Source organism: Podarcis melisellensis (assembly GCF_964234715.1).
Source record: "Podarcis melisellensis genome assembly, chromosome: 1".
Classification (NCBI taxonomy): domain Eukaryota; kingdom Metazoa; phylum Chordata; class Lepidosauria; order Squamata; family Lacertidae; genus Podarcis; species Podarcis melisellensis.
Genome location: NC_138528.1, coordinates 72,340,626 through 72,355,003, shown reverse-complemented (window position 1 = coordinate 72,355,003; position 14,378 = coordinate 72,340,626). Strand labels below are relative to the sequence as shown.

General features: G+C 45.4%; 1 protein-coding gene across 1 annotated transcript; it reads right to left on the bottom strand.

Moving 5' to 3' along the window:
- Positions 1-775: 775 nt before the first annotated feature.
- Positions 776-14,378, bottom strand: PSMG1 (proteasome assembly chaperone 1). The gene is made up of 7 exons (XM_081904562.1): positions 14,082-14,378; positions 11,840-11,937; positions 10,530-10,681; positions 9,597-9,659; positions 7,724-7,922; positions 3,952-4,088; positions 776-1,970 (listed from the first exon to the last, which is right to left on the bottom strand). Exons 1-7 carry the CDS (start codon positions 14,219-14,221, stop codon positions 1,899-1,901), a joined length of 861 nt encoding a protein of 286 aa, XP_081760688.1. The 5' UTR covers positions 14,222-14,378; the 3' UTR covers positions 776-1,898.

Below are 14,378 nucleotides of genomic sequence, written 5' to 3'. Positions count from 1 at the left end.
CCAACTGATGTATGTGTGTGTGTGTTGAGAGAAACCCCAGACCAGTGTGCAAGGAGGAGAGGGGAGGTGGTTCCATAAATGAGCACCAATGGAACCATGGTCTTAGAACAACATTGAATTCCATCCATAATTACTAACGTAGAACATTCATTGGCCCCCTTCCATAAGGTTCAAGACAAGGTGCAGAAAAATCTTCCCAGTCTAACAGGTTCATGGCAGGCTCACCGTCTTTATTTAAAAAGCAAGTCACATCTTTTTGGGATTCTGCCCACTGCAGACCTTGGAGAGGCCTCCTCTGAAGAGGCAGGGTGGGCCCTAGGGAGAACCCCAGCTGTCCTGGCAGTCTCAAGGTGGTCCTAAAGCGCCTCAACATGGTTGTCTCACTTGGATCCCTTCATAGCCCATCTGACCACACCCAAATTCTCCACCTTTGCTTCCTGAGCCTCAGGGCAGAGAGAGGCAGTAAACCCAGGGGGAATCCCTGAGTGAGCAAGACCAACCTGTTTGATTGTCCAGAATGTTTTATCCTTAGCAGCTTCCTTGAAAGGAAGATGATGCAACAGTAAGTGACCAAGAACAGGAGTAAAGAGAGACTGGCAGTGAGGACACTGCTTTCTCAGTCTTCTCTGCAGCCTTGTTGAGTCGACAGCTCCCTAACTCAGCTCCAGATCCCACACTTTGTGCTGCTTATGGACACCTATGTTCTCTTTGCAGCTACCATCTAAGGCAGGAAAGTGCAGAATTTCAAAAGGGCAAAACAAGCTTCATAGGACAATTTCTTAGTATAAGAAGGTTTTATTATTTGAAAGCAATGTAACTGAAAAACGTAACTAGCTATTAAGTAACAAGGTAAAGTTCTGTACAGTTAGAGAAGCCTGCAGACAGAGGTTTAATGGGCTATTTCAAGCAACATTAGCTATTCCACACTTTGCAATTCCTGTCCCTGAGCTGGTGTCCTATCTATAGTGTTGGCATAGGTAGGTACTTCTTTACAGAGGAAAAGCTTCAATCGGAAGGAGTTCTCTATTTTGGATGGCCATCTGATCGAAGTCTAGTTTATAAAGATATATAACACAAAAAAGGAAGAATAGGGGCCTTGAAGTTGCCCATCTATAGTTTACATCTAGAAAACAGACTGAACAAATGCACAGGTCAATCTTCCTTGCTATTGCGGGACGGATCCTTTTTCTCTATTGAAATGGTAGCAACTGTTTCTGAATCTACACATGTAAATTAGCTTATGCAAATCTGTGTCTCCTTATGTGGTGATAAACACTGCCAAAAAAGAGGAAATGTAAGTGGCCACTCTACCTACCTGTCCATTCCCACCATTTTACTTCTCTTCCTCCCCCACAAAGAAATTCCTCTGGGCCACTTTCTCTTACAATTCCCACCCTCTTTTCCTAAGCCTTCCTTAGCCTCCTGCCTTCTCAGTCATCAGGCGCTTGCTTCCTATGTCCTTGCATCTTATTAGACTATTTTGCCTGCCTTGCCTATCTCTAGTACCTAAGCACTTCAAATAACAGCATCCACAGGCTTTGCTGCCTGCCCTGCTTCTGTGGTAGGAGGCCAACTCAGTCAATTACAGACAGAGGCTTTGCCACATCCACTACAATTATTTTGCTGCATTAAAGTATAGATTTGATTACTGGTGGAAGAATGTAAGGAGTTGCCTTTGCTCATGGCAAAAATTAAAAGTGGCTTGAGGTTGTGAAAAATAAAAACGTCATCTTTTAATTCATTTTAGCTGGTAACACCCCACAACAGTCAGCATATGGTACAAAAGATAACACATTCCACTTCTAAAGAAACAACTACAAGTCCTAAATGCTTCCAGGCAAAGTAGCTGCAGTTGATAAAATACTGGAGTTTGAAAGTATCCAAGATAATTCTCCATTTTAAGTGTAGATGTTATCAATTTCATTTGTTGTCACCACTTTTCTCAATATTTCTGTGCTTCTTGAAATGTCCTGGGGGGGTAAAAGAAAATAGGAAAAAAATCCAGTAAAGATAAGAATGCATTAATAACTGCCTATCATATTTCCCTATTCTTGGCCACCCAACTTTTCAAAACAAACACACACAACCCTCTGTATACTACATATGAAATGTAGCATCCATATTCTGTTCCAGGACAACCATATCCAGTTCTTGCTATGGACTACAACCTGCGAACCAGCTGGTCCTGCTTCACACTTTTGTAACTAATTAATTGATCAAAGCCAGGTAAGAATGAACAAAAATATTCAACTGAGCACACAGTGGATCATTAAAGAATGTAAGAAAAAGTTCTGCAGGATTAGACCAAAGACCTACCTAATCCAGTATTCTGTGCTCACAGTGGCCGACCAGATGCCTGTAGAAATCTTACAAGCACGGCATAAGCTCAATAGCACTCTCCCTTCTTATATCTCCTTTAACCAGCAGGAATTTAAGTGTGCTTAATTGTGCACTGGATTGTAGCAGTATTCCTCCAGTTAATTTTCCTTCCACTTTAGTGTTGTGGGAGGAACCCTTGTTCTGCTGTGTGTTCATCAGCACAAGCTCAGGGTGTGGACCGCTTGGTACCATATAGACGTCTTTCATTTCAGATTGACGGTTGCTAGCCTCATCCACTTATTGAGCCTAGTTTGAGGAACCAATAACTCAATATCAACTCAACTAAGCAAAGGAAGCACAGGGCAGAAACCATTAACTTTTTGTGTTGTTTTTTTTAAAACCTGCAGTTTCTGCAAGAGCTTCAGGATTCAAAAAACCCAGCAATGTTTTGAGTTAAAGTTTACATTTAAGACTGGATTATCACAGATTTTCTCTACAGCTTGAGGACAACTCTAGAAGTCATCCTGTGGGTACAAAGGATGAGAAAAAGCAACACAAAACAGCACAGCCTACCTGTGACCTTAATTTCATTTCTTGCTCGCACTGAAGGGTGATTGTACTGACTGTTTTATGTTGCAAGGCATTTTGTGCAAGCCAAGCTGAGTGCCGCTCATTTTGAAATAGCTGTTAGATCTTTGTTCCAAGGGCATTTCTACACCAGAGACTTAACTGGTTAACAGTCATTCCCTCTGTCCTGGGGAAGCCAGAAAACCGTAGTTCTGCAAGTGGGCTAAAAAATTCAAACAGAGAATTTGTAGTCTGTTTACCAAACTACAGTTCCCAGGATTCTTCAGAAGCAACAGCAGTTGAAACTGGTGTAAAAATAGACATTTGTTGGCAGGGGTGTTTAACTCTAAATTATTCTGTTATGTGGCCTACGGAAGAAAGTCCAGTGACAAGCTTTTATCCTTTGAATTATGAAGTGCATGGATAATGATGTAGGTAGTTTTGAAACATGACCTAAATATGGATTTCCAACATAAACCCTTTGTTGTTGCCTAGGTTCAAACATGAGAGGAGAAAGCCCAATTAAAGTAAAAAAAAAAAATCTCAATGTAAACCAATTTATATCCCAACCAGGTGTGAATCAAAGCCAAAGACAGCAACTCACAAAGTCAAACAAGCAGCTAAGCAAATGTTTTAAGCACTCAACAAGGGAAACCCCTGACACACAGTAATCCCTAATCTGCATTCACAGCTCCTTTCTTAATGCCCAGAGGCAGAAAATTTCAGTACCATGGAAGTGACTCAAAAGCAATACAATGTTGCTGGGAGGCTTCAGGGCTTCAGTACCCACAAATACAACAAAGTGGCCCTTCTGGGAATTGAATTCCAAGTGTCCTTATGCCTCTGAATACTAGTTTCTGGAGAGTGCTGATGAAGTTTGGTCCTGCTTGCTGGCTTCCTGTAGGCACCTGATTAGCTACTGTGAGAACAGCTGGATTAGATGGGCTTTTGGTCTGATCCAGCTAGCCTCCTCTTAGGTCCCTTCACAGCAGCTGTTATAGTGATCAGTCTGCAGACAAGCAAGCTGAAATAAGGCCACATACAGGCTTAATAATTGAACCTTACCTTCACCAAACCCTTCAGGATTCTGGAAGATAGCAAGGGCTCAAAAGCTTCAATTGTTACCAAATCCAGTTTGATGATATCAGTGTAACACTGATAAAGCACTGCAGGAATCTGCCACACTTGACAGTAACTGAGAACTAGGCACAATTCAGGAGACATGGGGGGGGGGAGAGAGAGAGAGAGAGAGAGAGAGAAAGAGAGAAAGAGAGAGAGAGAGAGAGAGAGAGAGAGAGAGAGAGAGAGAGAGAGAGAGAGACTAGTAACCTGCTTTTGCAGTGGTAATAAATCAGCAACATGCTCAGTTGATCAAAATGAATCATATATTAAAAAACAACAACACCTTATTGTTTTCTGCAAGCATATTGTAAGAAATCCACAACGAATCACACATGTTAACAACTTTTTTTCCCCCTAGAAGCATGTCATGAGAAAAAAAAGGCCGACCAACACTCTAGGTCAGAGTTCCATAGCCTTAGCACAGTGTTCAAGGCACTGTCACAGAACCAGTGTTGTAAGGGACCACAGAGGTCATCAAGCCCAGCTTTCTGCTCCGTGCAGGATTTGCAATGCACAGTGCAATTGCAGCATCCCTGTAGTCTATTAAGCCAGTGTTTCCCAACCGGTGTTCTGCGGCACACTAGTGTGCCGCGAGACGTTGCCTGGTGTGCCGTGGGAGTCACTAAGGCTTGTGCGGGCAGACACGTCTCTGGCCGCGGGCGTGTTTTGTGTGTGCGCTCATGGGGACGCCGGAGCCGCCTTGCTTGTGGGTCGGGAGCTCCGTCGGAAGAGCGCACTCCTCGGTGTCTCTCTCTCTCTCTCTGCCTCCGCCCTGCGGAAAGCCTCTGCCTAACTTGGGTCTCCTCGCTGGCGCTGGCCACACACACTCACTCCAAAGTAGGACACGCCGCCATCTCCCCCCCCCCCCCCGTCGAACTGCAAAGGAGAGAAGAGGCTGGGCTGGGAAGCGGAGGAGCCCTCTGGATCCGCGCGAGGAGGAGGAGGAGGAGGAGGAGGAGAACGCAATCTGCACGGACGCTTAGAAAACAAAACAAAAAAATATGGGGGGGGGACATGCTCGTTCTTAAGCTGGGCGGGGGAGTGTCTGTGGATCGCGGCGCCCGCCCGCAGGAATCTCTGTGCGCGGTGCATAATTCATGGGCAGAAGGTTACCTATTCCTTCCCGGGCGGCGGGAGCAGCAGAGCAAGCGAGCGAGAGAGAGAAGCAGGGAAGCGCCTCCACCCACCCCGCGCCCTCCTTCCCCCCGTGCGCACGCTTGGGCTCCGATCACGGGAACGGACGGGGTGGGGGGATGGACGGTGGCGCTTAGCCGCCTCGGAGCCAAAGGGGGCAGCCGCCCGCCCGCCTGCCTCCCTCCGCCGTGCGTGCGTGATGACTGCCAGCTTCCAGGGGCTGCCGTTTTGTCACTGATGTCACTGACGCGGGAGGGGGAGAGGCGCGCCGTTTAGACGGGCAAAACGGCCAGGAAAAGGAGGTTTGCACAAGCATTACGGAAGTTGCACCCAAGGTGATTGCGGGGCGGGGTGTAGTTTGAAGGACGATCTTGCTTTCGGGGGCCCAGGAATTTCCCATCTGCTTGCTGTTGGCGGGAGGGGGGGGGCTTTTTGGAATCAGCCAGTCATTTTAAAGTGCTTCCTGACAGAGACAATATTTGGGTCGGGAGGAAGGGGGGGCTGTGGCCCAGGTTGCGCACTGAATAAAGTATTTTATAATTTTTCATATTTCTGTTTACTTACTATTTCATAATAAAGTAATTATAAAATACTTTCTTTGTGTTTATTTGATTCCTATTAAAGAGAGTTACTTTATATATAGTCAATATAGGCACAGAGTTAATTTTTTAAACATTTTCTAATGGTGGTGTGCCTCGAGATTTTTTTCATGAAACAAGTGTGCCTTTGCCCAAAAAAGGTTGGGAAACACTGTATTAAGCAAATCATTTGTTCTGGCATACCTGCCTGGGTAGATGGTGTAAAGCTGTTGATTTGCCAATAAAATGCATTTTATGAAGCCAGGCTGGTGCCGCTACTGCCACTTGCTGTAGCAGCAGAATATCTTACGATATTGAGGAGAACAATTCTATTGGTGCCCATCATCAGTCTAAATGGAATTCCAGCCAACTTCTTGTTACATCCTCTGCACTTCCCCCAACAGTGAAAAATTACAAGGGCAACACTAGCTGCGGTAAGCTCCCTTTGGAGGAGGAAATTCTGAATATTTCTGGCATTTTTGTAATATTTGTTCGTTTTCTTTTTAAAAAACACCATAAAAAGTGGAGGCAAACACCACACATTCCTGCCAGGCAGCAGATTAATTGCTCCACATTAGTGCCTTCAACCTTCCAGCAAAAGTGCAATTCACTCTGACCTGTTGCTCTCCCCCACCCCAAATAAATTGCTTTTGTTGATTCACAGCACACCCCTCTCCTCTCCTCTGCTAGGGCTTGTGCTTGCACATCCATGGGTCACCTTCCATTTCTGGCTTTCCCATGCAAAAGACTGAAGGAAAATTATCCAGCTCTTTCCTAACTATTAGCTCCCACTGAGAGAACATCCACAAGTCATTCAAGACCAGATAAAAAGCAGCTTCAACATTATACTTATTTATTCCAGGACTATATACAAACCACCTTTAATCAACGGTTTGATAAAAACAACCAGTGCACCATTATAAAGTGCACCATTAATAGTATGAAAGGCTATATATATATATATATATATATGCTTTCGTAGATTTTCACGGGTACAGGAATGCAGGTTTTGGTGTCCTCGGGTGTCTTCCCGTGTAAAAGTTGGGGTGTCTAGGCGACGTTTCGACGAGGTCTCACTCGTCATCTTCAGGCTGGTGAAGATGAACAATGAACAAGCGTGACGACACATCCCGCTTGCCAGACATCTGGAAATTAGCCCTCCCCACAAAAACTGACACCAGATCCAGAGGCACACAGAACGCTATCACCAATCAACCACACCAGACCCAAACCCAGACCCTCTCCACAGATAAATTACAGACACCATCCAGCAGCCAAACCATGGTGGCACCTCCGGATGCTGCACCCCCCTGCAATCCCTACACAGATCTGGCTGACACAGGCCACAAAACCACAGCTCGCCCCTATACACGAAGCCAAGCCAGAGCACAACTAAGTGCAGTACAGCCATCTTCTCAGAAAAACTCTTCACAAAGTTCAAGAGGTCAAGACACAAAGACTTTAGCAACTAATCCACACCTAATGACCCACCTAAGTGGTACTCAGGATATCACTCAAGAAATCACTCAAGATATCCCTCAAGTAATTAAGGAACAAAAGAAGAAAAGGCACACTAGCCTGGGAACTTCCTCTCTGCCCAGAACATTGGAGGCTATACACCACACCCCCTCAACAGTATTTATAGGAACTCAAACACTGAGATCCTGCTCTGTTCCAGTAACAAGAAGCCGAAAGCACCAGCCTGAAGATGACGAGTGAGACCTCGTCGAAACGTCGCCTAGACACCCCAACTTTTACACGGGAAGACACCCGAGGACACCAAAACCTGCATATATATATATATATATATATATATATATATATATATATATATATATATGGTAAAAATGTTTTTTAAATGCCTGGAAGCATCAAAAGGGGTTTTTGCTTGGTGCCTAAAAGACAGCAAAGTTGGTGCCAGGTGAATCCCTCCTTGAGCAGGACACTTCATAGCTGAGGTACCGCTATAGACGTTCAACTTAAAGTTTTACATTGTTAAATACCTGCAGCAGGGAGGTCCCGTGCAATATTTGGCTGTTCTAGTAGTGAACAACAGACTTTATCTTTGAACGTGCTTGTCTTTAATGCTCTCAGAAAAGGAGAAGGAAGTGTTAGAGTTGATTCTGTTGTTTTATATTCCGTAACAGAGCACGTTGAAAGAACAAGCACTTGCAAATCCGTCTTCTGCATGCATCCAAAAACCTAGGATGAAAATTTAAATCCCGATTTAAATGTGAAAAATTTCAGACGCTGGAGCCAATTCACACATACCAGCAGTATTACAGGAGCCTCCAGCACTATTGTGGTTCTTCCCCATAATATCAACCCTTAAGGCAAATGGGGGAAGCAGCAATGACAGCATGGCACTCATACCATTGCTGGTCAATCAACCTTTGGGCCACAGTCTTACACTCCCTCCTCCCGAGTAAGCCTCATTGAAATCAAGGGGGCTTATTTCTGAGTAGATTTGTAAAGGATTGTTCTACTAGTGTCTTTAGCAGCATGAGTGCTGTGGCACCTGAGAGACACAATGAATCTGCAGAAGCTTTCTCTGCAATTTAATTGACTTTGTCGGTACATTCAGTCCCTGTAATTCACACATCCATAGGCCTTCAGCCCATAACTGAATCCCAGATTGGAGAAATGCCACAGCACCATGATCTACACTATCTTGTACAGTCTAAGGGGCAATGCCAGTTTGGAGATGTCCTATGCAACATCATATATTCTTTTTTGAGGAACAGATGCCAATGCACCAAAGTCAAAGTGCCAAAAGGCCTCTGAGCAAGTGTGCTGAAAAGGAGGTTATCAGCATTTTTAGGCAATATCCTCCTCCGTTCAGAAGATGGCGCAGAGGATTTCTGTTTGCAACAGGCTGGATTCAACACAGTTGCAGGTAACAAATCAAGCCAGTGTGGTGTAGCGGCAAGTATCAGACTAGGACTTGGGAGACCAGGATTCAAATTCCCACTCAGCCACAAAGTTCACTGAGTGGCCTTGGACCTGTCATTATCTCTTAGCCCAACCCCTATCACAAGGTTGTTGAGGGGTTAAAATGAGGAAGGAAAGAACTATATATGTCACTGTGAGAGCCTTGAAGAAAGGGTGCAATATCACTAACAACAACAACGATTGGCAAAGCTGAATAACAATTCCAACCAATTTTCCTTTTAGTATGCTGCCTGGTAAACAATTATTCTTACTGTTTGGCCCTTGATACATTATGTCAATGTTTTACCCAGTAAAACAGACATACAATGACCAGTGAACAAATCAGCAGTACATTTATTTACAGTGCAATCCTATATAAGTTTACTCTGAAGTACGTCCTATGGAATTCAGTGAGACTTATTCCTAGATAAGTATGTATAAGACTGCAGCCCAGAATCTCAGAACCATTACTTCTCTTATCCACAGTACGGACTCACAAAACAAGGGGACTCTTTCACCCTTGCACTTTGTATCAGGGTTTGAAACTCCCATTGTTCTAGGTGCATTTTGCACCTAGGAGTTTCATTAGCGCATGTTATTTCTGAGCTCTGGGCGCAGTACTGCACTTCAGATTAAAACTGCAGTGTGGAAGGAAAGGAGAACCTTTTTCTGCCTCCCCATTTCCAGCTACTCTCTGAAGACTGCAGAAGAGACCTCCTAAGAATATTAGGGGGATGGACAGGGGAAGGACTAGACCATGTGAGAAATGAGCATAATATTTTAACTGCAGTTCATTCATTTTCAGCTTTGTATTCTTGTTATAAAAAAGTGCACCTAGACATTGCATTGTTGTGCCCATAACCTAGGATTACAGTGCCACTTAGCTCCTAGCTTTCATATCTCAGTTTCTAATTTCTTTGTATCCCCATTTCTTCCACTTCTTACCTTTTCAAGCCACTGAAACTGTTGGTCCTCTGCCACATAACAACTGCACTGGCACAATAAAACCTGAAATGACAGAACAGTCATAAATGTTTCATGAATTTTCAACAGATATATATATATATATATATAATGAAAAGTAATTATGATAACTGAAAGTTATAATAATCTCACAGGCACTTTCCAGGGGGCTCCACTGAAGACAGTGGAACTTGAGGAATAAACGTGCATAGGATTGTGCTGCACATCACACTTGATCTTTGCTAATCCTACAATGGACAGACTCACAAACCACAATTGTTACTGTAAGGCTCTTTCTTCAATGACCAATAAGACAAAAGGAAGAGGCTGTAACTGAATGGTGGTGGAGCACATGGTTTGCATGCAAATCTGGGCTGAGTCAGTTTGAAGGAGCTGCATGTGTTTGTAACAAGGAATACCATATTACAATCTCTCATTATTTACACAGTACTAAAGGCCACATCTAAAGTTATGCATACTATGTAGCTAATATGAAAGCATGTGACTGTTCAAAAGCACTTGCATGAAAGCAGACTGCCAGTGTTCTAAATCTTAAACACAAGGATAGGCAGGAAGATTCAATGCAAACACTAGTGCAGGGCTGGACAGTCTAACTTTGCCGTCTCTAGCACCAAACCACATCAGTTAAATATCAAGATATCATCAGGTAACAAACTCAAGTCTGATTCCATAAGCTCTGGGAGGTATCCAATGAATGCATTATGTCAGTGCAATGATTTCCACTTGTGCCACGGGACTCCCTAAATCTGCTCTGGAGGGTTGGGAGAACCGCTGGAACAGATTTAGAGGGCATGTGGGAGCAGAGAAGGTGGAAAGTACAGCTGCCGAAGACAAAATCCCTGAACTGACAGGGTGCTTAATGCTACGCTGGGGACAACTCTCTATCTTACTTACTGTGGGATCTGAAATCAACCGATAGAACAAACAGAAGGAATCTGTTGGAAGGACTTTGGTCGTATTTGATGTTCTGCACCACTCATTCCACAATTTGACAGATCCAACGACTTCCCAGCCTCCAGAATTCAAAACAAAGGAAGACAAGAATGCTGCAAGCAGAAATGAGATTTATTTCCTATAGCACTGTTATGTTCTGTACATTGTTCGTAACCACCATTGCTATGTAGAAGTGGAGTGATGCAACTCAGTTTATGTAGGCAGCTTCCCTGTAGATTATTTAGTGTATATACACATAAATACAAAGAAAATAAGATAAACGTTATTTTTTTGTTTCCATAGAATTCAACTGGAGGGAGGGGGTTAAGGTAAACATGGCTACTAAACTCAGTTACAAAATATGTAACAAATTATAAGGTTGCACACTATTTTATACACATCAAAAAGTGATAATTTGTCTAATCCCCCTTTAAACCAATAGGAGCTAGTGGTCATTACTACATCCTGTGGGAGCAAATTCAATAATGTAAGTACAGTGGTGCCTCGCAAGACAAAATTAATCCGTTCCGCGAGTCTCTTCGTCTTGCATTTTTTTCGTCTTGCGAAGCACAGCTATTAGCGGCTTAGCGGCTATTAACGGCTTAGCGGCTATTAACGGCTTAGCGGCTTTAAGAAAAAGGAAACAAACTCGCAAGAATTCGCAAGACGTTTCGTCTTGCGAAGCAAGCCCATAGGTAAATTCGTCTTGCGGAATGACTCAAAAAACGGAAAACTCTTTCATCTTGCGTGTTTTTCGTCTTGCGAGGCATTCGTCTTGCGAGGTACCACTGTATGTGCTGAGGGAAGTACTTAATTTTGCCTATCCTGAATCTTCCTACATTCAACTACATGGAAGTTCTACTATTACAAAAGATAATAGCAGATGCATAATCTTATATATCTCTTTCATGCCTTGCTTAAAGATAAAGGTGCCTGACCATTAGGTCCAGTTGCGGACGACTCTGGGGTTGCGGTGCTCATCTCGCTTTACTGGCTGAGGGAGCTGGTGTTTGTCAGCAGACAGCTTCCGGGTCATGTGGCCAGCCTGACTAAGCCGCTTCTGGCGAACCAGAGCAGCGCGCGGAAACGCCGTTTACCTTCCCACAGGAGCGGTACCTATTTATTTACTTGCACTTTGAGGTGCTTTCGAACTGCTAGGTTGGCAGGAGCAGGGACCGAGCAATGGGAGCTCACCCTGTCACAGGGATTCGAACATGCCCTGCTTACAGGTAGTTAAACACTGAAATGAAGAACACATACAGATTGCTTACCTACTGCATTATGCCCTACAGCCAATACGAACTTTGAGCAAGGAAACTGCTCGTTATTAGATGCAGTAGATGTTGAATTCCAGAGGATGTGAACTTCCCTGAGTACAGAAACAAAACAAAAACAGAACAAGGTTAAACATACCCTGAACAAGATGATGGATAAGAAGCAGCAGCATTCCAGCGAAGTGTTACTTGTACAATCGAGACAGGTTAAATATAGATGTATCCGCTGGGTGTTCACAGTACTATCACTGATCAAGGGGCATAGGCTGCCATCCTAACCATGTCTATTCAGAAGTCCCACAGAATTCAGTGGGTTTCAAGTCTCAGGTAACTGGGGTTAGGATTACAAGCTTAGTTCTCTACTCACTCCTAGAGAGCAATTAGTAGGCCAATAGCCTATAAAAGGATTCCCAACCCATTTGTGCAAGGAAATCAAAAAGAGAGAAGATTAAAAACATTACAGAAAGTTCTGTGGGTTTTTGGGGGTGGTGGGGGTTGCTACACAATGCAGCCAAAGAGAATAGAAAGGAAGAAGGGCCTCTATAAACCTTTCTCCACATACTGTCCTATTCTACTGAAACTAACCCATTCCCCAGACTCTCTTTACTCCTGCCGGGTGAAAAGTAAAATGAAGGAGCATCTGTATGGGAGCCTCTTTGTAAGGAGTAAAAGGTAAAAGATAAAGGTACCCCTGCCCAAGGGCCAGTCTTAACAGACTCTAGGGTTGTGCGCTCATCTCACTCTATAGGCCGGGAGCCACCGCTGTCCGCAGACACTTCCGGGTCACGTGGACAGTGTGACAAGCTGCATCTGGCGAGCCAGCGCAGCACACGGAAACGCCGTTTACCTTCCTGCTAGTAAGCGATCCCTATTTATCTACTTGTACCCGGGGGTACTTTCGAACTGCTAGGTTGGCAGGCGCTGGGACCGAGCAACGGGAGCACACCCTGCCGCGGGGATTTGAACCGCCGACCTGACGATCAAGTCCTAGGCGCTGAGGTTTTACCCACAGTGCCACCCACGTCCCTTGTAAGGAGTAACCAAGCACAAATCTCCCCCCAAAACCCAAGCCAGGAACTGTCATTTCTCCCACACTTCTGCTGAGCATCACTGTCTTTAGAGTAAGGTTACCAGACGTCCCTGTTTCCTGGGGACAGTCCCCAGATTTACAAATCAGTCCCCTGACAAAATCCATCTATTTAGTAAGAAGTTGAAAAGTGTCCCTGGATTCATTGAAAAAAAAATCTGGTAACCAGAGGGCAGGTGGGGGGGGGGAACCTTTTTGTCAATCCAGATGTTGCTCAACTACAACTCCCTGGCTGTGTCTGATGAGAGCTACAGTTCAACCACATCTGGAGGGCCAAAGGTTACCCACATCTGTCACAGAGCAACGGACCCCCAAAACTAAAGGTTGGCACAAGAAGATTCGCATTACAGTGGTACCTCTGGTTATGTACTTAATTCGTTCCAGGGGTCTGTTCTTAACCTGAAACTGTTCTTAATCTGAGGTACCACTTTAGCTAATGGGGCCTCCTGCTGCCGCCGCGCCACTGCTGTGTGATTTCTGTTCTCATCTTGAAGCAAAGTTCTTAACCCGAGGTACTACTTCTGGGTTAGCGGAGTCTGTAACCTGAAGCGTATGTAACCTGAAGCGTCTGTAACCCGAGGTACCACAGTACTCCCCCAAAAGGGAAGGCGATGGCAACAGGTGTTCACACCTATTGCACTGGGAACCACACAACACATTCAGAGGATACATGGCACACACAGTCCCCACCCCCTGTAGAAACTACACACATCGGGGTCTGGCCAGTGCCTAGATGGCAGTCGATTCCCGGTGCGCTACTAGACTAGAACTAAAGGAGGGATATAAACAAATGCACATATCAAGTAAAATTAACTCTAACGTCACTGACACCCATTCTAGGCTAGGTTACCACACGACCCCTTCAGCTGAGGTTTGGTTCCCGCCTCCGGCTGAAGGGTCGCGCCCACCTGCCTAAGGGAAAGCTGCAATGACTTCGCTGCGGCGGGAAGGCACTCTTCACATGCCCAGAAGTGCCCTCGTTGTTACGTCACGGGTTGCAAGGGACAAGAATGTTTTGGGTTTTCTTTTTGCGTGTGTGTGTGTATCCCCCCCCCCGCAGGGGCTGAGAGCCTCGACTCTGCCGGAGCCTTCCCCATTCCTCCTCGTGCCTGGTTTCCAAGCGCCTCCTCTGCCTCCCGCCCCGGACGCCACCTTTTCTTCTCCAGCTGCTGGCGAATCTCGCGATCCTCCGGCGTCTCCTCGCGCTCCAGGGCGGCCGCCTCCTCGTCGTCGTCGTCGTCGCCAGCGCGGGACGGAGGCGCCACCACCTCGCCGAAGAACGTGGCCATCATCTCCCCCCGGGCAGCCCAAGTAAGAGCGGCCGCGTCGCTCAGCCCGCCTGCCTGCCGAGACACGCGCCGGGAGCCCTTCCGGGTCACAGCGACCGGCAAGGAAGGAAGGGCGGGCGGCCCGGGCCGTGTGCTCGCTCGGGTCGCCTCCGTGGAGGAG

Coding starts and splice junctions, on each gene's coding strand:
- PSMG1 (XM_081904562.1), bottom strand. CDS start 14,221: ATGATGGCCACGTTCTTCGGCGAGGTGGTGGCGCCTCCGTCCCGCGCT. Junction 10,682..11,839: donor TGTAGGGCATAATGCAGTAG/GTAAGCAATCTG, acceptor TTCTGCTTGCAG/CATTCTTGTCTTCCTTTGTT. Junction 4,089..7,723: donor ACGGGACCTCCCTGCTGCAG/GTATTTAACAAT, acceptor AATTGTGCCTAG/TTCTCAGTTACTGTCAAGTG.